The sequence below is a fragment of the Odocoileus virginianus genome, chromosome 29 (genome assembly GCF_023699985.2).
Source record: "Odocoileus virginianus isolate 20LAN1187 ecotype Illinois chromosome 29, Ovbor_1.2, whole genome shotgun sequence".
NCBI classification, from domain to species: Eukaryota; Metazoa; Chordata; class Mammalia; order Artiodactyla; family Cervidae; genus Odocoileus; species Odocoileus virginianus.
This window is the reverse complement of record NC_069702.1, coordinates 8,424,340-8,451,063: the sequence shown is the minus strand read 5'-3', so window position 1 is coordinate 8,451,063 and position 26,724 is coordinate 8,424,340. Positions and strand designations below refer to the sequence as shown.

The 26,724-nt window shown below is 37.6% G+C and overlaps 1 protein-coding gene across 5 annotated transcripts in view; it reads right to left on the bottom strand.

Annotated features, from left to right (window-relative positions):
- Nucleotides 1-9,780, bottom strand: part of RAB28 (RAB28, member RAS oncogene family) — a 495,339-nt gene extending 485,559 nt beyond the window's left edge. For 3 of the 5 annotated variants that reach the window (XR_011484561.1, XM_070458113.1, XM_020898087.2), the window contains exons 1-2: nt 9,488-9,780; nt 4,875-4,971 (exon numbers count right to left, since the gene is read on the bottom strand). Coding sequence is in view for 3 of the 5 variants with exons in the window: in XM_070458113.1 (XP_070314214.1) it covers nt 4,875-4,971; nt 9,488-9,562 (172 nt within the window). In the remaining 2 variants the exon portion in view is untranslated. The remainder of the gene's footprint in view (nt 1-4,874; nt 4,972-9,487) is intronic. The other 2 variants (XR_011484560.1, XM_020898079.2) reach the window with 1 other exon arrangement.
- Between the last annotated feature and the right edge of the window lie 16,944 nt (nt 9,781-26,724).

Genomic DNA, 26,724 nt, shown 5'->3' with positions numbered 1-26,724 from the left:
CAAAAGAGATGAGTACTGGGGAATTTAGGTTTACACTTTACCCCAGTTCCATGCAACCACATTTATAATCACCTTCAAAACAAAAGAAAATACATAAAGTTTAATTCACAAACGTTTTAAACCTTAAAATGTTTTTTCTTATACAGAGACTAAAACAATAAAGCAGTTGAATGTGGAGTAAGATATATAATTTAAAAATTAAAACTGAACTTTACCTTATTGCATACAATGAATTTTGCTGTAACTTCTAAACTCTACAGGTTCTAAATAAAACTCACAAATTACCAACAGACTACAAAAATGGTCTCAAGGTTTCAATGCTAATGAAGTTTTAAATTTGAGGTTCAGCTACTATATACAATAGTGAACATAATTTTAAAATTACATGTTTTCAAATTTAACTTAGAAAATACAAACATTTTGACAGCCATATTCAGAACTGATGTAGGATATATACCCAGGATATCACAAATTATTATGATGCATTTATATCTGTTCAAAGCATTCCATGAAACTAATTATAATATGTGCTTCGAAGAACTCATAAAATAGAGCAAATCTATTTGATGATTTAACAAATCTCTTCCCCATACAAACATTATAAAAGCATTCTAAATTACTAAAAGGCAATCTTTAAAATTCTTTTGTCCATTTTGCAAAATATTTACTTGATAAAAAATTTATAAGACGTTTTTCTCTATTATCAATGCAATTAGTGACTAAACAACAAAATTTAAAGACCAAGTTCAATATGCTTTGTAATTTAACATTTCAGACTGTTTCTCCCAATAAAACTATGCTGTTTTCTCCAAAGGTGGACAGAATCTCAATCAGCACCTTCAAAATGAGCTCCCACACCAAAAATGTTATCTTTCTGAATGATTTGCAAATCAGGAAAACTCAAAATCTTAGACATTAAAAGACCAGTCTCACTTCAAAAACAAACCAAAAATGTTATATAGATATGAATTTTTATACCAATGCAAAACACTAAAATTGAAGAACGTTAGTCACACCATTCAACTTAGCAACTGGAAAGAAAGTACAACACTAGATTAACCAATCAACTTTTACCCTTAACTCTAAGTTTTGTAGGGTCTGTATTACAATCTTTCCATTATCTGGATGTAGTTCTGTTCCATCTGCCAACCTGCAGGATTTACATGAGGAACTTCCATTAGCATTAATGAGAGCTACTGAAGTTTATCACCCGTCATCTTTCCCACATATACACACTTTCAACGCTCACAGAGTAATGACTGAAGTGTCCTTAGAGCTCTACAAATACAAAACCCAAAACGTCACAAACAAAGACTCACCCAACAACTTGTATAAAGCCAGTATCTTAAAAATCTAAATTTAATTAAGAAAATTAAGTTCTAGAAAATGAAGAAATCTAAATTCAAAATTCACTGTCCTACAATGCTGTCTCAAATTAAGCAGGGGAGAGAGGGCTGGTTGACACTAGAAGAGTGTCATAGTTTCAGGAGCCTCTAGATAAACAGGCAGTACTCTATTCATTTTACTAACAAAACTCTTTAGTTACGTTTACTTCAAAAACCAATCCTCAACAGTGTTAACTTTTTAAAGCTTTTAGGCAGCACTCAATAAAGGGCATTTAATACCATTTTCTTCAAGGTCAATAAACTTAACTTCATATCAAGAAATATGAAGCTTTTTTCCTTTACATTCTGATATTTAGACCCTATCCTATCTATAACTTTAGAAATATCATCCTTAATACATATTTTCAAATTCTGACAACATAATTTCAAGACTTGTATTCCTGCATTGAGGGAATATTTGCTAAATCCATACCTTTCCAAATAAACATTATTTGTTGTTCTTGGCTTGTTTTTCTTTAATATACACATTCTAGTGCCTCAGATAAAAATAGCTGTGTATTACTAATAACCCACTAATATACAACGCTAACCAAAAAACAAACAACTCTTCTTGTTACAGCTTCAACAAATGATATTAACTTCATGGTTATTTCATGTATCTAGAAATGTATTTTCAACTTCCACATTTGAATTTTAGGCTTATTAACACATAAAAATAAATCAGAGTTCCTCCTATTTGGGAAACAAAATAATACAGAATTCAAACTAATATTACCTTTAGTTCTAGCAAGCAAAAACATATGAAGTCTTCTAGTATATTTTCAAAATGACAAGCCTATAAAACTATGTAAGAATTTTCAAATAATCAACATTGCAAAAATTTTAAAAACCAAGAATCCATTAAAATAAATTTCTAACTAATAAAGAATGTTAAGGAGGAAACTGTCAGCAATCTAATCCTAAATGCAAAATGCTACTCCTGCTCCTCTGTAAGAAATGACATTTAACTAGAGAAAAAAAATAAATGAGGTGACAAAATACAGGTAAGTTGCTTTTGGTACGCATCAAAGCCACCAAGAGGATTCGACAGTGACCTTGTAAAAGGACACTTGGTGCCTTGGTTAACCTTACTTAAAGTGCTGCACAGTCAAGATGGAACTAAAAACACAAGTCTGCCCACTTCTTGTACTAAAGACTTAGAAATCCTTCTCACAGTAGAACGCTGTTTACTGGACTGTACCCACAAGCTTCCTGAAAGTATTTTGACTAACGCTCTTAAGAAGCTCTATCAGCAGAATCTCTGACTAACAGATACACTATTTTAAGCAGTAAAATCTGCACAGTGGTTGCATCCAGACTATACAGCATACCAGATCATGAAATATACTAACATGGATGAGTATTTGCAAAGTAATGACCTTGAAAACTTGCATGAAGAGAATGTCAATAGATGGACAGGAGGTATTACGCCTCTAACGATCTGAACGGATAGAAGACTCACTAGAATACTGACAAATACTAGATCTGCCTCCTATGCTGCTATGCCACCAATTTAATAATGCTGCCTATAATGATTCAGCAAATGACACAAATATTAATCACTGGGCACAATGAATTAAATTAAACTATACAAAGGGTATACTATAAACCTTTATTCATCTTATTTCTTAATACACCTATTCATATCAAATCAAGCTACAGCTTTTTCCTTCTAATATTTATACAATAATTTTAAATCCACTAAACAGAATAAAACCAACTGCTTTTATATAAAAAAAAGTTTTTTCTGGAACTCTGCCCATCAAAATAAAAGCTTAATCAGGAAATAAAATACACATTCAATAAGAGTATGCATTTCCTAGTGTCACTTCTTTAGCCTAAGTACTTTCTACTCTAAAATATATTATAAATTTGGATTTCAAAAATAACAAATACTTTTTACAAAGTCATCCAAATTCAAAACTCGTTGGTATTGTGCAAAGAACTAGAAATCATCAACATGTATTACACATATAAAATGTTTAGAATCAGCCTTAAAATGTTTTTAATGTCTGAATAGGTGCTTGCTCCTTTACTTAAGTCTTTGAACTGAAAAATCAGAAAAATTAAACAATATTCATAATACAGAAAGTGCTTCTGCTAGTTAGCACTGAAACAAAATAGTAATTAAATACATACTGAGGTTTTCTGTGTACAGCTGGCATCTCTGAAGAAACTGTTGTGAAATAAGTTTTCACTAAATATATTATCTGATTTCTACATGTATTCTGCTAGTGATTGGGGTAAATATTCTATTCATATCAGCATTAACCTATGCATAAGCTAATAATAAAAAGATTTTCAGTTTTTAATACATACAAAAATACAAATGAAACAAAATACACACATGTTTCTCATTAAACCTTTTTCTGAACAATAACTTAGTAATGGATAACTGGAATTCTTTTCTGAAGCTATATCTTCTTCTTATTTATTTTTCATTGGTAGTCAAGTAACAACCATCAAAATATGAGTATATTACTAGTGAGATATGCAGAATACCTTCAATTACCAAGAGTTTTCATTAGCTGTTCTAAAACATTCATAGAGTTGTCTGATAGATGGAGTATTTGAAAGACTAACATATTTCAATAATATTAGAATTTATTAAACCCCTTCCCAATATATCATTCACGTTCCAGTATATGAATCTGACACTACACTTGCAACTGTTTTTATTCAAATGTGTTTCCTCAGAGAGGAGAGAGAGATGGACTGGTTTATGAACTCAATCAAGACAGACTGCTTTTAATAAAATACTTTAAACACATAATTTAAGCACAAGTGAATGGACAGAGCATTTTAAAGCCCCAATTGTTCAGAAACTAACTTAAAACAGAAACCACTCTTTTTTTGTTATTATTTCCCTGTATTTCCCACAAAATGTGCTGCAACTGGCATCTAAATAGTTTCTTTGCATGGTGAACTGAAACATCTTGAATGCTCAAACTGTATTTTTATGAGTGCCTAGGGACCCTAAATTTTAGTGGTCTATTAAATGCCAGCAATTTCATGCTGCCTTGCATAAAACAGCATTCACATATTAGAGCACAGAAGTTCCATAGCTACATTATACTTCTGTTCCAACCTTCTCTCAAACAAAAAACTGAAGCAGAGGCTAATCAAAATAACATTTAAAAAAAATCCTTTCCAGTCCTCTCACATTTAGTTTATACAATATCTGTTGATAATTATATGGCATTTGATTTTGTTTTTAAGGTTAGAATTTTATAAGCAACTATTGTTTATCCTCAAAAAATGTGCAACGGTCAAAAACTGTGTAGAGTGGGGAGTATATAAATTTTTTCCTTATACACATGGACAGTATGTCTTCATGATAGATGCTGATGAAAGAACCTCCCTAAGACACGTTTACTGATTACATATATTTTCACAAAGAAACAGTACCCAAATGTTACACATATCTGCTTGTGTCTCTTATCGTCAGATATGAACAACTTTCTATGTTAAGACATTTTAGTCTCTTACCTGGCAATGTTATTCTTCTCAAAAAGAAATCCAATCCCATAGTTTGTTTGTACTGTTTCCCAAAAGTTTCTTGAGCAAAACAGGTAACTAAGGAGGTCTAAAAAATTGATGCACAGAATATCAAAATTAATGTCTTTGGCTTTAGAAATGTAAACAAAATCACTACTATATCTTATTAAGTAATCTTAATATTTATACTCCGATTATACCAACAAGTAACTTTAAGCAGTTCTAATCAATTACAAGGGGAAGAGGGACTTTTCATTCCACCAGGTATATTTCACTTGCCAACCAGCTATCAGTGGCAACAACACACTAATCAGCTAAATCTCTTTAAATCTCTCTACATCTCCTGACTGTCAACCTCCTATTCCTTGCTAGAAATTAGAATTTCTATTTATCAATAGAGAAAACTACAACAACATGATTAAAGATCTGAATCTTATATGTCCCTATATATTAGTTCAACACAACTTTCACAGATGCTTCATTTCTGAGGTCAAACATCTGAGCAGTTTGTGTCTTCAGCTAATAAGAAGTAGAACTAATTAAGGAAAGGAGAACCTGTTTATACAATTTTCTTTTTTCCCCCTGAGAAACGTGTCTAATTTTTCTCTGCGTTAAAAACGGTAAATGAAAATGATTCTATAGAACTGATAATATTTATCTTTTAAATTAAGAAGTTGAAGTTTTTAAGATTAATATTAAGCAGGCAAAAATAAATATATTCCATTCAAGAACTAGAAAGCTTAACAGTCTCAAGAATATTATAGCTAGAACAAATATATATCTACATTTTTAAAATTATTCAATCTAGATCTACATTTGTAAAATAATAATTCAAAGTTACATTCAAAATTCTAGAGTTTATTTACAGTACCATTTCTTACCAATGCAAACAAATAATTAATCATTCTAGTGAAATAACTCAAAAGCTCCTTAAACATTGGTAATGCACTATTTATTTGTAAACATTCCCTAAAAGAAGAGAAACGGAACATCATGAAGCTTTTCTGCTCTTCAAGACAGATTCTCAAAGTTAAAGAAAAATAACCCTTTTTTATTTTAAAAGTAAAATTAGATGTCAACTCCTAAAATAATGAAACCTAAAATCTGCAAGATAGCTTATTATAATTATGACATAAGTGCAAAAGAGAACTGGGTCAAACTTTGTTTCAAAAATTCCTAAAATTCCTTTGACATAAGAACCATATTTTTCAGATAAATGGCAATTTCCACACACTAATTCCAATTCAGTTAATATTTAAATAATCAGCATTTGTAAGAAATTACTAAAATATTTGGTCAAATATATATTGAGCACCATAAGAAAGATGTTCTGCTACACTCTGAGAAATAAACTTACTACACCAAAATGAAAATTTATTTGGCTTCCTTGATAATATAAAAACTGAGATATCAGAAGAAAAAAAAAGTAAGTATTCCTTTTTAAAGCCTTCTTTTATTTAGCCTTGTTTATGCCAGTGAACTCATTTAACTTAGAGCATAAAACTATCTATGAAGAAGCTAAGGGTTCTAAAGAAAAATAATTAACACTACTTATACTATTACAGATATTTCAAAATGTTTACTATATGGATGGTTGAAACACTTTCATAAGTCTAAGAGAAATTCAAGGCACATGTAACTTCAGCAGAGTTTCTTTTCCTAAAAATAGGACTTCTGGATTTTGAAAGCCCTACCCTCACACTTTTGAGACATATAAAACTAGAATTTTCAATTGGAATAAAGTATGATCTGTCAAAAGTGTAGGTCATTGGGAACAATGAATATTAAAATGGGTTCTTACATCATCTCCAGACATCTTACTACAAAAATTAAAGAGGAGCATCTGAATCAGTGGGAAAGAGGCACTTCCTCTCCAATTATCTAGATATTATGCTATCTGTCTCATATGATAATTTCTCAGAAATCATTGTAGAAATATCTTTCTTAAACAATTATGAAGTGAGCAACCATCTATCAAATCTGAAACTCTTTTTCTGATTCTTTATAGTTTTTTTTTTTTTTGGGGGGGTCTGGTCAACTTTTGCTAACAATTTTTAAACATACTACCTTTACTAATACTGAAAAGACACCATAAAAGGATATTTTGTCTCAAAAAAAATCTTAATATATAATAAAACTCAAAGTATGAATCAAAGGAATCAAAACAGGAAAAAAATAGAAAAATGTGTTAATGAAAGAAGGTGCTAAACTTCTCTTGCATAAACTGTTAGTGGTCATCGCAACACTCTATTGCTTTTGTAAGGTGTATAAAAATGTCCTGATTAGAACTAGCAAGAAAAACAAAAAGTGATACTAGAAAAAATGGACAGAAGTTAAATCAGGATGCAAGTAAGAATGAAAGAGAGGCTGAAATCATAAAAGAAAAAGACAGTAAAAGAAACAGAATGGGAATGTTGGTAGCTGCCAATAATCTGAAAACTGAATATGGCATGGGAAAAAATAGCAGCTTGATATATATGAACAATGAAAAAAAAAGGTAAGATGTCTGATGCTGGTATCCTGAAATTTCTGGCAGAAAAAAATCTTTACAATTTTAAAACAGATGAATCAAGATGACAAAGACTAAAAGAACACCAATATCCTTTGGAGCAGAATAATATTCCTAATTCCATAATGTAGAATGAAAAAAATACACTTTGTCACACATTAGACAGAATTTTAAACAGATACGAAAAGTCATAATTATTCACACTAAATTAGCAAAAAGAGGACAATACATGACAGGCTAGATGAAAAACCTAGGTAGAAAGTTATGAACATATTTCAATTAAGAAATACATGCATGATAACAGATGAGTAATGGGAGGAAAAATTAACAAAAATTTAAAGAATTATGATAGAATATAGGATAATGGACAATTTTTGTCTTTTTTTGAGATGTATTAGTATTATAGTTATTATCATTTTAAACAGGAAATAAACTTTCATGAGTTGACAATAAAAAAAATTTAGGAAGTGAAAAATCAGAAGGCATTCAAAAGAAAATACAGATGAGAAAAACTATAAAAAAGAGTTTTTATTGAGTGTGTTAGAAACAATGTTGACTTACTTAAAATAATTCATCCACTCAAAAACTTGTTATAAACTTACAAAAAGTAATATAATTAATACCTGACTAAGAAAAGTGATCCCAAGTTCTTTTCTTCCTGAAAATGTTTAACAGTAATCAGAGCATATCGAATTGTTTCTCAAGACTAAAAATCAGTAACAAAGTATCACGAATGGCAAGAAATGAACAGAATTCTCCAAACTCTGCCTATGAATGACACCTTTCCCTAGGAACTGAAATCTCAGCAAGAAAGAGGCGAACAGCTGTGCAGTGCCCACTGCCAAGGGAAGACGTATCGAGCAGTGGTTACCACAGAAACCAGCATCCAAACTACACCAGGCACACGGAAACATCGAGTGGAAAACTGAACACTGCTAACAATAATAAACCTGCGTTTCTGGAGCCTTTGGTTGGGAAAAGGGACGGGAGAAGAAAGGAGACAAACTTCAGCAGCATGACCAGAGACAGCGTTGGCGCCACTGGCAGAAGCGACAGGTGTGAAGGTTCCCTGGGCAGAGGCTCTGCTCTTTATTTGGGGGGCGGGGCGGATCCAGAATCCTTCAAGATCTTACGGATGGTCTTCAAAGAGCAAGGACCGGGCAATGTTTACTCCATTCCAGGAGCTCCACAACCCTGGGTTAAAGACCCCTGCCTCGGAGGTAAAGGGGACTTGGCTCTCGCACTCACTTCAATCAACTGTCATCACAGGACAGATTTTAAGGCAAGGATGCCATCTGTCATGCCAACAGCCCTGCCCTCAGCACCCAGGCCACAAGAAGAGCTCGAGAGATATTTATTGAATGAATGTTTGTGTTGACAGGTGCTGTGCTGGGGAACAGAGATGAACAGGTATGGTGCTCTAAGACAGCGACTAACGTTTACTGTGTGCACTTCGTGTGCTGCAAGCTGCATGTAGGTGCTTACATTCCCTGTGGATTCGCACACTTCACCCCTCCGAAGCGACCCCTATCAACATACCCATCCTACAGATGAAGCACAAACAGGGATAGCAATTTGCCCTCCAGTGACCCAAGAGATGGGAGCCCCAATTCTCTCACCCAGGGAGCCTGATTCAAGAATCAAGTTCTTGGGAGTTCCCAGTGCAGCGGAGGCATCAGAAACGGTAAATGGGGTGGGGGGAAGGCGCAAAGTGTGACCTGGACTAAAGGAAAAACAGGTAAGATGTTTTGGCAGATCCTTGCTAGTCCTCAGAGGCGAGAAGCTGGAAAGCTTCCCAGGGAGGCGATGCTGGCTCAGGTCTTGAAGAGAAGTAGGAGTTCGCGATCCAGGCAGGGATTAGGAAATGACTTCTTTTTTTTCCTAAGGGAGCTGGACAGCTCTCGTCGGACTTCAAGCATCTAATTTGTGTTGGGCCCCTAGCCACCTCCTGGTGGGCCTGAGCCCAGACGCCCCGGCACTCGCGGAAATAAGGCGACGCCCGGGGGGACGGGGAGGAGGAGGAGGTTTGAAGGGCGCCGGGGCCGCGCCGGGATTTCTTGCAGGCCTGGCACGGCGGGCGAACCAGAGGACTGACCTTCCCGGAGGTGCCGTCCCCCAGCACGACGATTTTCAGTTGCCGTTCCAGGCTCTCCTCCTCAGAGTCCGACATGGTGTCCCAGGAACGAGGCCCGCCTCCCCTCCCTCCCACCGACCCCACCCCCGCGAAATAGAAGGAGGAAGGGAAAGAGAGGGATCTCCGGGGGCGGGGGAGAGGAGGAAGGCCGGTAGCGGGGACAGGACTCGGTGTCTCAGAGGCCGCTGGAGGTAGCCGGGGAGATCACTCGCCAAACGCCATCTTGCCCGCCGCCCCGCCCCTTGAGCCCAGGCCCACCCCCCCAACCGCGCTACGTCGGGCGCACAGTCCCGCCCCCACCGCGCACTACGTCAGACGCGCGGCCCCGCCTCTGCGCCAACCCGCGCAGACCGCGAACCTCCCTGGCGGGCCCGCCCAAGTGCCTGCCTGGGCCGAGGGGGCCTTCGAACCGGGCAGGCGAGACGAGGCACTACCCCTCGCAGGGACCGTTAGCGAGATGAAGAGAAAAAAAAAAGAGTATAATTTAAACTATGTAGAAAAAGCAGGAGCAGAGTAGTGCATAGACGGTCTGTGAAATCCCCCTGTTTCCATCAATCCCCCGGTGGCGATCCCTGAAACGAATGGTTTAGCCTGACTAGGCGGGTGGGCGGGGTGACACCGAGGCTGCGATCCGCGGTTGCCATGGGAGCCCGGACCCGGAAACGAGGCGGCGGGGCGGGGCCTGTCTCTGGGCGCCCGGGACGCCGGTTGCCAGGAGGAGCGCGCGCAGGGGAGGAGGGGCCTCGGAGCCGGTGAGTCCTAAGGGTCGCGCTCCGGTAAGAACTGCGGTGATGCCGAGGAACAAGCGATGGCTAAGAAAGTGTAACTGCCGTGGGGCGATGCTGCGAGAGTGAAATGTCGGCTTCGCGCTGCCTTCTCGTTTTTTTACTCCTCTGAGACCCTGCGTTTTCTTAGCCAAACGGCGGGATCCGATGGTTCCTTCACGAAGTGCTTAAGCTGGAGCCGCAGTTCTGGTACCCTGTGGGGTCCCAATAAAGTCAAAACTACTTTCCTCATAATTCCTTTTTCTTTCCTTTTTCACGTTCATGCGCTCACAAATATACCTAGAAGTTTTCCAGAGGTTGCATAATCTGTATGGCATCACCACTGAGACCTAAAGGGGCAGACGTTTCTCGGTATCCATTTTAATGCAATAATGAGAGTTATAACTTAACATAAAAACTTTGGGGGTCCACAATAATTCTTAAGAGTGTAAAGGGAGCCCTTGAACCCCAAAATTTTGAGAACTGCTATTCTAGATGTTCGCAGTCCAGTAGGGTAGGTAAAAAACAATTGAGCATTTCAACATAGATAAATTACACAATATTAATGCCAGCCTACTGTGTCTCCTTGTTAATTATTTTCATTGATTATCACGTTCACTTCTCATGGGAGCCCTATAAATTAGGTAGAATTATCTCATTTTACAGAATAGGAAGCTTAAGTCATAAAAGCTTAGCTCAGAGGCAGTAGTTCTCAAAGAATATGGGAATTCAAATGGGAAAGCAGTAAAGAGTAAGGAAGTACTCATGCTGTCAGCCGAACTGAAGTTCTAATCACAGACCCTCACTCACTATAGGTGTGACCTTGAGCCTCAATTTCCTTATTTATATAAGAGAGGCACCACCTTTTTCATAAGGTTGAGAATTAAAGTAACCACTGCAAAGTAACATAGTACAATGGCTGGCATATAATAAGCACTCAGTACTAATGGTTATCACCCTCCTTGATATCATTAGATATGGTCCATATTGAAGTGTCACTGCTTTCTACTCATGTTACCTTAAACCCAGGGCTCCATTGTAGAGCCTCAGTCCCTTCACCTGTAGATAGAACCATCCACAATAGTCACTACCCAGTTGCTATTAGTTACCAACTCTTTCCCTTCTCCGCTCCACCACCATCAGTACCAACTGTCTACATCACTAGGTGTGTTCATGAAAATTAGGAGAAAAAGGTAAGTGGAAAAGCTCTGCAAAGTCTTTGTAAATGTCAGGTTGAGGGATCTGTTTCTGATGGGGACAAATTTAACCCCTTCTTGTCCATGATGTCTGCTAATGTGGCTGCAATTGGCTTTCCCATTCATACCTAATGGAAATGGTTATATGACCCAGTCTGACCAATGAGACAGAAGGATATCCTTTGGGAGACATCTAGGAAAGATTTTCCCCTCTGATTAAAAAAAAAAAATAAGAAGATGCAGAAGGCAGGCTCTCCCCACACCCTTCCTTTGCTGTCAAACTTGGGTAAAGACATAATGCTTGGAATTGCTACAGTAGTCTTCACTTTACCTTCCAGGCTTCTTCTTTTGTGTAATAATGCTAAGATACTTAAGTGATGTATTCTATTACTTGCACACAAAAAAATCTCAACCAGCACCAATACTTTGGTTAAAAACCTGATTCAGTTAAGGCCCTTGGACTAATTTTGCTCAAACTTGCCATTTTCTAGTCACCAGTTTCCTAGACAACTGCTTTGTTGGAGAGACATCATTTATATGGGATATGGATTCATCCCTCAGACAGTATTGCTGCACTTAACAAAAAACTGAACTCTTTTAGTGACTATATTTACACATCAGTGGCAAAATTACAAGTTGCAAATTAGATTTAAAGACTTGAAGCCATATATGTGTGTGTGTGTGTGTGTGTGTGTGTGTGTGAAAAAAATATTCCTCCTGTGTGGAAGACCATGCTAGCTAGCACCAAAAGCTTCGGTAGGGTGCCTTACCATTCTAAAGAGAAACAGAGCTGATCCACAAGAAAGGACTTCCCTTTGGAGCCTCTGTAAATGCACACAACAGGGTCACACACTAAGGGAATCTTTCTAAGTGGTCTCAAAACTAATACATTAAACATGTTTAGAGAGGTGTTCTAGAAATTTCAAAAAAAACTGAGGTTCTTTAGATTAGAAGTAGTAAAAGTAGTTACACAACATAAACTTGTTTGCTATCTGTAAAATTGCCTTCCCACTAAATTTTAAGATATCTTTTCTAATATCCCTAACAGATGACAAACCAAACTTTGTTGTATATAGCCTGATTCAAGGAGTTTACTCTCTCATGAAGCAACTTGGACTTTGGACAGATTTGTTGTTGCTGTTCAGTTGCTCAGTCATGTTTGACTCTTTGCAACCCCATGGACTGCAGAATGCCAGGCTTCCCTGTCCTTCACTATCTCCTGGAGCTTGCTCAAATACAGGTGATGCCATCCAATCATCTCGTCTTCTGTCATCCCCTTCTCCTCCTGCCTTCAATCTTTCCCAGCATCAGGTAGCCAGTGTATGGGAGCTTCAGCTTCAGCATCAGTCCTCCCAAAGTATATTCAGGATTGATTTCCTTTAGGATCGACTGTTTTGATCTCCTTGCAGTCCAAGGAACTGGTTATTAGTATATTCTTTCTGAGATGAGCTGAAGTCTCTCACTAAGAATTCCAACCAACCGTATTGAGTATGACTTCTGGAATAAGACAGAACTTCCCAATTCTAAAGAAAACTCTTCAAATTGATTTCCTGGGAAAGACTGAGGGCAGGAGAAGAAGGGAGCAACAGAGGATGAGATGGTTCGACGGCATCATCGACTCAATGGACATGAATTCGAGCAAATTCCAGGAGATGGTGAAGGACAGAGAAGCCTGGTGTGCTGCAGTCCATGGCTCACAAAGTGTCGTACATGGCTGAGCAACTGAACAACAACAAGGGGTATTACTGATCAGTGGGGAAAATACAGTGTCACTCATGGTGTTAATTTTTAAAACTCAAAGTCCACCTCCTCCTTTATTCCAAAATAAATTCCACATGAAATTAAGTACATTTTTAATGAATCCATAACAAACCAGAAAATTAGGTACATATTTATAGCCTGGAGTGGAAATAATTCATATAGGCATGGCATGAAGCTCAGTGAAAAAATTAAATACTTAGGTGTACATAAAATTTTAAACACTCATGTGGCAAAAAATACCATTAGGACCATAGAAGCTTCCACAAAAAATTAGATTAGATGAGGACAACTAGAAATGTTATAGATAATATATTTTAAATCTATTTGACATTATCAGAGAATTACCAAGTTATGCCATGGGTAATTATGGAGCTCAGAGGAAGGAAGCTCAAAGATCAAAAACAAGCACTGAGGCCCACTCTCCCCAGGAGGTACCTGCTGATTCAAGACTAGAGTCAAGAGAGAAAATAAATAGCACTTTAACAGTCTCATAGAGCTGGGAGAATAAGGGGCAAACAATGAAGGTCAGGACTTCCCTGGTGGTCCAGGAGTTAAAATCCACCTTCCAATACAGAGGACCTGGGTTCAATCCCTGGTCAGGGAACTAAGATCCCACATGCCACAGTGCAACTAAGTGTACCACCACTACTGAGTTTGCATGCTCTAGAGTCTGTGCTCCACAACGAGAGAAGCCAGCATGCTGCAACTAGAGAAGAGCCAGCAAGGAAGACCCAGCACACTGCAATGAAGACCCAGCGAAGCCAGTTTTTTTAAAAAATAAACAAGGACTTCCCTGGTGGCAAAACTGATAGGGAATCTACCTGCCAGTGCAGGGGACATGGGTTCAATCCCTGGGGCAAGAAGATTCCACATGCCTCAGAGCAGCTAAGCCTGTGCACCACAAGTACTGAAGCCCATGCACCCTACAGTCATGGAGGTGCAACTACTGAGCCCGGGTGCTCCAACTACTAATGCGCAAGCACCCAGCGCCTGTGCTCCACAACAAGAGAAGCCACCTCAATGAGAAGCCCTTGCCCGACAAGAAAGAGTAGACCCACTCACCAGCAAATGGAGAAAGCCCTCACAAAGCAGTGAAGACCCAGTGCAACCCAAAATAAACTAAACTATAAAATAGAAACAGTGAAGGCCAAAGCACATCACAAAGGAGGAACATTTGTAAACCAGTCCCCATTCTTCGGGTTAAGAAGTTCCTGAAAAGCTATATCTTAAGAGTTAGGATGGATGAACTGGAAATAGATCACCTCCAAAGAAACTGAAGCCAATTTTTCTGTTACCTTGATTCCTCATTGAACTGAGATGCTGATGCCCCTAGAGTACTAGAAATAAAGCTCTGTTCTCTCTGTAGGAGGGTCAAAAGATCTCTACAGTTTCTCACTATCAATATCTAGCACTCAATCAAAAACTTTGTAGCCAAAAATCAAGAGAAGCTGTGAACAACAGAAGTAAACCCACAGACATCCAGATAATGGACACATAAAATATGGTTGTTAAATAGCTGATATGTGAAAGGATTTGTATAACAAGATAGAGAATTTGGTCAGGGAAGTTGAAAATGTAAAGGAGAACCGAATGGAAAGTAGCAATAAAAAATATAATAACAGAAATAATCCCAATGAGTAAGTTTAATAGCAGATTAGACACAGTTGAAGAGAGAAATAATAAGGCAGAAGATAACTCAGAAGAAAATAAATGAAGGACACAAACACAGTGGGCAGAAATTACAGAAAACACCATAAAAGATATACAGAATATTTTTAAAATATATAACTGGAGTTCCAAGAGATAGTTTTTTTCTTGATGCATCACAAAGGTGGCACCCCAGAGCAATGAAAAATGGACTCTCTTTTCAGTGAATAATCTTCAGTCAGCTGGATATTTATATAGAACAAAAATGAACTTTAACTTGTACTCTACACCATATTCACATAGCAACTCCAAGCATTTTATAAAGCTAAGTTTAAAAATAAGAAAGGTTTTAGAAGATAACTTAGAAAAAAAACATTTTCATAATCTTGAGGTAGGCAAAGACTTCTTAAAGAAAATACAGAAGAAACCAATCAACTGTTAAGGGAAAGGCTGATTAAATGAGTTATACTAAAATTTTAAAACTCTGCTCATCAAAAAACATCTTTAAGGAAATGAAAAATGAAAACCCTACAGTGGAAGAAGATATTTTCATTTCATATAACTCATAAGGGAATTGTATCTAGAATTGATAAGGTTTACACAAGAGTCAGACATGTCTTAGGAACTAAGCAACAACAACCGAGTTCAAAAAGAAAGAGACACAAATAAATCAACAGAATATTAGACATGAGGCTTGAATAGACATTCCAAAAAATAGCCAATAACATGAAAAAAGTCTTAACTTCACTAATAATCAGATAAATGTAAAGGAAAACCACAATGAGCTACCACTGTACCCTCACCAGAATAAAATTGCAAAGACAGACATTGCCAAGTGTTGAAAATGTGGAGCATTCTATGCGCTGCTGGTTTAAGCATAAATTTCTGTAACTCCTTCAGCAACCTGTTAGGCATCAGGTACTAAAGTTAGACTATATGACCTTCTTGTTGTTTTTCAGTCACTCAGTCATGTCCAACTCTTTGTGACCCCATGGATTGCAACATGCCAGGCTTCATATCCTTCAATATCTCCCAGAGTTTGCTTAAACTTCTGTCCATTGAGTTGATGATGCCATCCAACTATCTCATCCTCTGTTTACCCCTTCTCCTCCTGCCTTCAATCTTTCCCAGCATCAGGGACTTTTCCAATGAGTTGGCTCTTTGCATCAGGTGGCCAAAGTATTGGAGCTTCAGACTGAGCATCAGTCCTTCCAATGAATAGTCAGGGTTGATTTCCTTTAGGATTGATTGGTTTGATCTCCTTGCAGTCCAAGAGACTCTCAACAGTCTTCTCCAGCACCATGATTCAAAGGCATCAATTCTTTGGCACTCAACCTTTATGGTCCAACTCTCACATCCGTATAGGACTACTGGAAAAACCATAGCTTTGACTATATAGACCTTTGTCAGCAAAGTGCTGTCTCTGCTTTTTAATACACTGACTAGGTTTGGGGTGACAGAAGATGAGATGGTTGGATAGCATCACTGACTCAATGGATATGAGTTTGAGCAAACTCCAGAAAATAGTGAAGGACAAGGAAGCCGGGTGTGCTACAGTCCATGGGCTCTCAAAGAGTCAGACACAACTTAGCAACCAAGCAACAATTAGGTTTGTCATAGCTTTCCTTCCAAAGAGCAAGTGTCTTTTGATTTCATGGTCACAGTCACCATCTGCAGTGATTCTGAGGCCCAAGAAAATGAAATCTGTCACTGTTTTGACTTTCTCCCTTTCTTTTTGCCGTGAAGTGGTCAGACTGGATGCCATGATCTTAGTTTTTTTAATGTTGAGTTTTAAAGCATCTTTTTCACTCTCCTCATTCATCCTCACTAAGAGACTCTTTAGTTCCTCTTCACTTATAGTCCAATAACTTCATTTCTTAATATCTGTCCAATTAGTTCAATCACTCAGTTGTGTCCAATTCTTTGTGACCTCATGGACTGCAGCACGCCAGACTTCCCTGTCCATCACCAACTCCCAAAGCTTGCTCAGACTCATGTCCAGCGAGTCAGTGATGCCATCCAATCATCTCATCCTCTGTCATCCCCTTCTCTATGCAGTCAAGATGCATCTAAAGACATGCACAAGAATGTTCATTACAGCATGATTCACAGTGCTCCAAAACTGGAAGATATCCAGATGTCCATCAACCACTGAATTGTGACATATTCATATACTGAGATATCATGCAGCAATGAAAATGAATAAATTGCTACATTACAATATGGAAGAATTTGATCAATATGATGTGGAATGAAAGAATCCAGACACAAATGAGTACATCCTTCATGGTTCCATTTACATAAACTTGAAGAAAACCCCTGTGGTACTAGAAGTCAGAATAATGGTTACCTCTGGGGAGGAAGAAGTGGGTAATGATGAAGATCAAGGCACGAAAGAAGCATTTAGAGTACTGGTATCACTCTTTTTTTTACTTGGCTGGTGGTTTGCTTACTGGTTTGTCCACTTTCTCATACTTCGCTTAGGTATATTCCTTAAAATTACTGCAATTTTTTTGTATGTTATTCTTAAACTAAAATGACAAAGACAATGGGGAATTCCCCAGTGGTCCAGAGGTTAGTACTTCAAACTCTCACTGCCTAGGGCCCAGGTTCTATACTTGGTCAGGACACTAAAATCTCATAAGCTGCATGGCCCAGCCAAAAAAAAAGTTATAAAGATACATATATATGGTTGATAGCAAATGCAGAGTAAAACTAAATCTAGAAGACTCTAAGCCAAGATATTTATAGGCTTTAATAGTAGCAAGATTATAGAAAAGTATCATTTTCCATGTTATATATTTCTGTATTTTATGAAGTTTTTATAGTAAATGTGAATGCATGTTAGAGCCAGAAAAGCAACATGCAAAAATACATCAGTAACAACAGCAGAGTAAATAGTTAACCTACGACCCTTTTCACAGTGGGCAGATGAGAACTTTATTGTGTGACAAGAAGATTCCACTAATAGAGAAAACCTGTTAGTTTCATAATCACCTAAGAGCCTTTGTTTGAAAAGAAAAAAAAAAAAATCTTGTTTGTAAGAGAACCCCAGGCTGGTGTGTGAGCTGCAGATTCCCAGCTGTCCACAGTTCTGCCTCATTGCTTGGGGATGTGCTTCATTGATTGCTAAAGCAAAGCTCCAGACAAAACCCAAAATTTGTAAAGCAGGAGAGTTCTCAAATCACCTCCACAGCTGTGAAAACCAGACCTATCACAACCTACCAGTGAGTCTGTCACAGTTAAATAAGGTACTACGTGTCGAAACGTCCTAAAAAAGATGAGAAGTTGCAGTAGAAATGCAAAATACTACCTGGAACTTGAATGTGGGAGCTTTGGGGATGGGTATTTCCCTGGCCATCAAGAACTAGCATAGAGAACTCCATGAGTATTAGAGAAAATCTGAATTTCCGGATTCTATGCACTGGCAGCAGTACAGATTTCTCTAAGATGTAACATCCTTTGCTTTCATCCCTTCAGAAACCTTGTTTTCCGCAGCTCTCCTCTATACAGCATAACTGCTTTACCTGTAATGGCCCCTTAGCTGCATCATCTGGATTTCCAGTTTACCTTTGTTTTTAAAATTAGGTTTCAGACATTCAGACAAGTAAGATGGTGTTATAAAACACTATCTTGCCTTCAGGATAGCATTTTCCAAAGGCAAGTTCTTTGGGACACTAGTCCCGTGAATTGCTTTTCGAATAAAGTTTGCAAACAGCTATAGCTACCCCACTTTTGGAATATGATGAAGCACTTGAGCATAACAGACTCTGCTGCTGCTGCTGCTAAGTCGCTTCAGTCGTGTCTGACTCTGTGAGACCCCATAGACGGCAGCCCACCAGGCTTCCCCGTCCCCGGGATTCTCCAGGCAAGAATATTGGAGTGGGTTGCCATTTCCTTCTCTAATGCAGGAAAGTGAAAAGTGAAAGTGAAGTCGCTCAGTTGTGTCCGACTCTTAGAGACCCCATGGACTGCAGCCTACCAGGCTCCTCCGTCCATGGGATTTTCCAGGCAAGAGTACTGGACTGGGTTGCCATTGCCTTCTCCATAACAGGCTGAGAATATTGCAAAAAGTACTCTCTTTGGACTTTTTTAACCCCAAATTTCCCAAACTTATTTGAAGAAAGTTCTATTGTGCTGAGATTGCATAGAATTAATGTTGTATAAAACATTATTTCAGAAACTCTACAACTATAGACTTTCCTGATGGTCCAGTGGTTAAGACTTCGCCTTCTAATGCAGGGGGTGCACATTCAGTACCTTGTTGAAGAGCTAAGATCCCACATGCCTCATGGCCAAAAACCAGAACATAAAACAGAAGCAATATTGTAATGAATTAAAAAAATATTTTTAAAACTGTCCATATCAAACAAAATCCAAAACTAAAAAATTCCAATAAACAGAAAGAAATCTTAAAAGCAGTTAAGCAAGTGATTTTCAATACTTAAATCTCCATTATACAAAATTCGTATGCAAAAGATTTTAATTTCTCTTTACATATGTGAAGACTTCAGTTTACTGATAAATGTTTTAATTCAGAATGTATTTAAAGTTTTCTCAGTGCCTTTGCAATTATAACTCAAAGAAATTTGTATCTTAAGAACATGAAGATCTCCTCAAGCAGAGTGTTAAAGCACTGGCCTAGAGTCAAAGAAATTTAATTTTCATTTGTGGTCAAGTGTATGGGCTTCAACAAGTAATTTAAATTCTATGAGTTTCGGTTTCCTCATCTATAAAACAGAGATTATAGTAGTATTCTTTCTTCATAGGGTTTGTCAACGTTATACATACATACATTATAGGTAGGTATACAATGCAATATATGTATGTATACAATGGACCTAAAATTGGGTGAACTCTGGGAGATGGTGAGGGACAGGGAGGCCTGGCATTCAGCAGGCCATGGGGTCACAAAGAGCTGGACACGACTGAGCCACTGAACGACAATGCTTAGTACAACTGTGTTAGTAAATCTGTGTTAGACCCTATTATTAAAGTGTCTTATTTTGATATTTTTTATTTACTGGACTTCCCTGATGGCTCAGGCAGTAAAGAACCTGCATGCAATGCAGGAGACCTGGGTTCAGTCCCTGGGTCAGGAAGATTCCCTGGAGAAGGGAATGGTTACCCACTCCAGTCTTCTTGCCTGGAGAATTCCATGGACACAGGAGCCTGGCGGGCTACCATCCTTGGGGTCGCAAAGAGCTGGACACGACTGAGCAGCTAACAGTTTTCACTTTAAGCATATTAGGATATAAATATTCAAATGAGTTTTGCTGATAAATCAAAGTCAAGCTATACGGTGAAACCAGTGATGGTAATATTTTTAAAATATTTTTTTAGGAAGCTTAGTAAACAAGATAAACTTTCTGACTAAATATGGATAAAGTTTGGGGTGATACATGAGAAACATGTTTCTAAAAATACAACTGAACTCAGTAAAACGTGATAGAGTCCCTATATGTGAAAAGCCATGGGTTAATACTACATGCTGTGTGACCGTTAAATTTTGAAAAACTAGTTTCCTGGAGAAGAGATTCTACCTCAAGTCTGAAATGTAGAAATCCTGCCTGCGTTTCCAGTCTGCTTTGCTCTTGCTGTTGTTCAGTCACTCAGTCGTGTCCGACTCTTTGTGACCCCATGGACTGCAGCACTCCAGGCTCCTCTGTCCTCCACTATCTCCCAGAGTTGCTCAGATTCATATCCGTTGAGTCAGTGATGCCATCCAACCATCTCATCCTCTGTCACCCCCTTCTCCTCCTGCCCTCAATCTTTCCCAGCATCAGGGTCTTTGCCAATGAGTTGGCTCTTCGCATCAGGTGGCCAAAGTATTGGAGCTTCAGCTTCAGCATCAGCCCTTCCAATAAATATTCAGGGTGATTTCCTTTCAGATTGACTGGTTTGATCTCCTTGCAGTCCAAGGGACTCATGAGAATCTTCTCTAGCACCACAATTTGAAAGCATCAATTCTTCAATGCACAGCCTTCTTTATGATCCAACTCTCACATTCGTACATGACTACTGGTAAAACCATAGCTTTGACTGTACGGACCTTTGTTGGCAAAGTGATATCTCTGCTTTTTAACATGCTGTCTAGATGTGTCATGACTTTTCTTTCAAGAAACACATCTGAAAAATTTCAGACATGCCAGTCTCACACAACCAGGTGGACCAATTTCATAAAGTTCATCTCTCTCTGTCTCTTTACACACACACATATACACACTCTGTAATGTTTCTGTTTCTCTGCAGAAACCCTGACATGTGATGGAATTATGACTTCATTGGATTGCTCATTTTTTAATTTATTTTCTAATCGAAGGATAATTGCTTTACAGAATTTTGTTGCTTTCTGCCAAATACCAACATGAATCAGCCATAGGTATACATATGTCCCCTCCCTGTTGAACCTCCCCTCCCATCTCCCTCCCCATCCCACCCCGTAGGTTGTTACAGAGCCCCTGCTTGAGTTCCCTGCATTGAACAGCAAATTCCCACTATCTATTTTACACGTGGTATTGTAAGTTTCCATGTTACTCTCTCCATTCATCTCACCCTTTCCTTCCTCACCGCCCCCAACATGTCCATAGGTGTGTGCTCTATGTCTGTTTCTCCACCGCTGCCCTGCAAATAAATTCATCAGTACCATCTTTCTAGATTCCATATATATGCATTAGTATATAACATTTATCTTTCTCTTTCTGACTTACACCACTCTATATAATAGGGTCTATGGTTTACTCTTTATGCTACCTTTGCATATAAAAGAATTTCTCTTCTTTTGAGTGCCTGTTATGAACCAGATACTTTATGAGGAACGTGAATATACATGATCTAATTTCATCCTCATAATGATCCAGCAAGCTATAAAAAGTAGTAGGTCTTAAATTATTATGGGCTTCGCCCTGTGGCTCAGGTGGTAAACAGTCTGCTTGCAATCAGGGAGACCCAGGTTCTATCCCTGGGTCGGGAAGATTCCCTGGAGAAGGGAATGGCTACCTACTCCAGTATTCTTGCCTGGAGAATCCCATGGACAGAGAAGCCTGGCAGGCTACAGTCTCTGAGGTTGCAAAGAGTCGGACATGGCTGAGTGACTTTCACTTTCTTTCACTTTAAATTATTATAAATTGCAAATTATAAATTGCTTTACAGAATATAAGACCCTTAAGGGAGGAGGTAGAAACGTAGAAAAGCAAAGTAGGAAGTAAGGAAATTTTTTTTTTAAAAATGGGAAAAAAATTATTCTGAAAACCCATTGTCATTTACTCAGGAAACATTTTGAATTACCTTGGGCTGAGCTTAAGTGGCTTTTTTCAGAGAAAGTTTAATTGTGTCATAGTGAAATATAGTACACCTTTACCTACTTATTCAACACTCTAATAACCCATGGCATAAATGTGAAAAATGTTTAAGCTTAAATATTGGAAGAAATATAGAATAAAATGAGAGTCATAAAACATGAGTTTAATTTCAGCTCTCCTTATAACTAGCTTGGAGGCCTTGGGTAAGTCTCAGTTTTGTTACCCATAAAATGGAAATAAGTATAAGCACTTCGCAAGAGTACTTTGACCAAATCAAATGCCAATATTCTGAAGATCTCTTCAGACTATACCAGGAGGAGCTCATATTTGTTCATTTGAGCTTCCTAGCTATTATATCTTCATTTTTCCTACAGTTTACTTAATATGGCAGAAGTAGACTTGAAAAAAGGGCTAAATATTTGCTTCTAGCAGCTTTGCAAACTGTATAAAGTTCTCACAACATAAAACTAAAAACTTTCAAAAAATTACAGTGCTTTTCCTTAAAATGGAACTTTAAGAAATGAAAATTACAATCACTGAAATGAAAACCTTAGTGAATGGATTACATAGTAGGAACAGCAGTCCAAAATCAAGTCCAGTTGAAACAGCTCAGTAACTGGAAGATAGATATAATGAAATTACCCAGAATGTAACTCAAATACATCAGGAGATTTTTTTTTTTAATGAAAGAAGGATTAAGAAACATGGAAGACTAAAAAAAAAAAAAGGTATAATACAGAGTTGGAGACAGAAGAGAAGATGTGGAAGAATTCTACAAGGTTAAGCCCTGAACATTTTTTTTTTCAAATTAATAAAAAACTTTAAAATGCAGATAGGAAAACACAATATACTAAGTAGAATAATAGAAAGTGACACCTAGACTTATTGTGATAACACTTCATAATCTGAAAAAAAATTTTTTTAATTTCATATTTTATATACTAATCACAGACTCAAATTAGTTTATTTTCCTGTAATCAGGAAAGTACAAAATAATGATGTGTTACAATGATGCATTTAATTGTTACTTTTAAAGCTTTTGGAATTTTTCTTGTGTTTTGTTACCTCTCTCTATCTCTGTATCAGGCCAATTCATGACTTGCTGGAACTCATACCACAAAGCATTTTTGCCAACTATTTATATTCTTTCCTTACTGAGGTAAAGTAAATCCCACACTTTCTCAGTGGGGTTAAGGTCAAGACTCAGAGGGGAGCCACTCCTTCCTAATTAGTTCCCCAGACTCCTCTTTTTTTTCCCTTTTTAAATGGCCACAACAGTTTAGAAAAATGTTTGGAGTCATAATCCTCCTGATAAATGAATCCCTGATCAAGCAGCTGGTTTCCAGAAGGGACTCCTTGCTGCGCTGCAATTAAGTCGAAGCTGAACTCCACTAGTTCAGGTCAAGCTGAAGTACTTGAGGGGGCCATACCTGTCTCTGAACTCTACCGTATAATATGCTAAGCTACGAGACTCCAGCTCCTTCTCTCCAAAACCCTCACCCAAAATATCAATTTTCTTAGTCAATGAGAAAAATGCTTCTTGTTGGGAATGCATGGGAAGGTCCTCTACTGGTGATCTAAGGTAGCAGAAGATTCATGCTTTCAGAGAGTAATGACAATTTAATACCATCCTAGAAATCTTGAAAATAATTTTCTACTTATACATAATGTACTTAGTTTCTGAGTTGATGAATAGTCATGTGTTAATAGTAGTACCATGTTATCTGTCCGAGATTTTGCAGATTTAAGTCATTTTAAAGAGAAATATTTATTAAAAAAAAACAGAGTTATATCTCAGAATTAAAAAAGTAATGCACAGGAAATTACTAAAGGCTACATCCTGAATACTGTAAACAATCACACTTTAAAACACACACATACACACACACATGAATGCACACAGAACTGTTCATCTGAGCACATGCTCAATGTAGAAACTTCAGCTACTTTTATAGATTTATTTTCCCTCTCTGATTCTTCCAGGTTAATAAAAATGTTGCCCACATATGCCATGTGAAAGTACAGTCCTTTGTCTTGATTTCTGGGACAAATATTAATAACTTCAGAAATGCAGATAACACCAGCCTAATGGTAGACAGCAAAGAAGAACTAAGGAGCCTCTGGATATAGCTGAAAAAGAAAAGTGAAAAACCTGGCTTAAAACTCAACATTCAAAAAACTAAGATCATGACAAAAGATGGGGAGAAAATGGAAACAGTAACAGACTTTATTTTCTAGGGCTCCAAAATCACTGAGAATGGTGACAGCAGCCATTAAATTGAAAGACAATTTCTCCTTGGAATTAAAGCTAGGACAAACCTAGATAACATACTAAAAAGCAGAGACATCACTTTGCCAACAAACGTCCATATAGCCAAACTATGGTTTTTTCAGTAGTCATGTGTGGACTACTGAGAGTTGGACCATAAAGAAAGCTGAGCGCTGAAGAATTGATGCTTTTGATCTGTGGTGTTGAAGAAGACACTTAAGAGTCCCTTGGACTGCAAGGAGATCAAGCCAATCAATCCTAAAGAAAATCAACACTGAATATTCATTGGAAGGACTGATGCTGAAGCTGAAGCTCCAATACTCTGGCCACCTGATGTGAAGAGCCAACTCATTGGAAAAGCCCCTGATGCTGGGAAAGACAGGGCATGAGCAGGTGGCAGAGGATGAGATGGTTGTATGATTTCATCAACTCAATGGACATGAGTTTAAGCAAACTCCAGGAGAAAGTGAAGGGAAGCCTGGAGGGTGTGCTGCATGCAGTCCATCAGGTTGCAAGAAGTTGGATACGACTGAATAACTGAACAACAACAATAACAATAATGTTATATCAACCACGAAACTGATTTGTATTTTTGTCAGGAGACAACTTAACTTCCTTGCTGTCAGTGCCTGTAAGAAGAAACAGAGCTTTCCACGTGACCACTGTGATGCCTTTACCTTAATTTCAGAAAAAAAATTTCCAATCTTTCCAGAAAAAAAAAAAACTCAGAGACATTTTGAAAGACAATGAGATTCATTATGTGGAAAAAGATGATGGTCACCCATATTCCACTAAAGGACAAGAGACAGGCTCATAGAAGAGGTTTGCAAAAAAGAAAATAGAAAAAGAATTAACCAGAATATTATGAGTTTTCTAGAGGTGTTATAACAAATTGCCCCAAGAGAAATGTATTAGTTCACAGTTCTGGAGGTCAGAAGTCCAAAATCAAAGTGTCCATAGAGCCATACTCCTTCTGGAGACTCTAGTGACGAATCCTTCTTTGCCTCTTTTGGCTTCTGGTGGCTCTAAACATTCCTTGACTTGTGGATATCTGATATAGACAAGGAGGAGAAGACCTCCATATGTCTCTTAGAAGGACTATTGTCATTGAATTGAGAGCTTTTCTAGTTAATCTAGGATGATCTTGTCTTAAGATGCCTAATGTAATTACATCTGTAAGGACACCTTTTCAAGTATGGTTTCTTTTTTTTTTATTTTTTTTTCCATTTATTTTTATTAGTTGGAGGCTAATTACTTTACAACATTGCAGTGGTTTTTGTCATACATTGAAATGAATTAGCCATGGATTTACATGTATGGTTTCATTGGCACGTTTCAGAGCTTAGGGCATAGACATATCTTTTTAGAGGCCACCATTCAACCCACAACATCTATCAATCAAGCTCCTAGTTAAAATAGTTCTATAAGCTTTTTATTGGAGGCAAGTTCCTTTACCATGTACATATAAGACTGAATAGATAGCATATAAAATAGAATTCAAGACATAAGTCATGGTAAATCACAAGGTTAAAGCAGTAGGTAGAAATGAAACTATGGGCATAAATGTCTTCAGGTCTTGCAAAGACAAAAGAGGTTATGATTACAGAGAACAAAAGCACAATCTAAGAGTTCATATTTATTTATGATTTAGAAAAAAAGAAAATAAACCCTCATATAAAATGAGAAATAGAAGGGAACTTTCTTACTCTGAGGCAAAATTACTCTGAAACATAACAATAAACATTAAAAATTTACAGTCAATTTATAATATTCTGTTAATTTCAGGTATATAGCCTTGTGATTCAGTATTTTCACAGATTATACTCCATTAAAAGTTATCAGAAGTTATTACAAGATAAAGGCTGTAATTCCCTGTGCTACACACACTGCTGCTAATTTATTTTATAGTATAGTAGTTTTCATCTCTTAATCCCAAGCCCCTATTTGTTCCTGTCCCTTTCTGTCTTCCTCTTTGGTAGACACTAGTTTGCTTCCTATTTCTGTGAGTTTGTTTCTGTTTTGCATATATATCATTTGTATTATCTGTTCAATTCCATGTATAAGTGATATCATATAGTATTGTCTTTTTCTGACATTTCACAAAGCATAATATTCTCAAGGTCCATCCACATTGCTGCAAATGGCAGGATTTTATTCTTTTAATGGCTGGGTAATATTCCATTGTGTATGTCTTCTTTATTCACTCATCAGTTGATGGGCGCTTGGGTTGCTTCCATATCTTGCCTGTTATAAATAATGC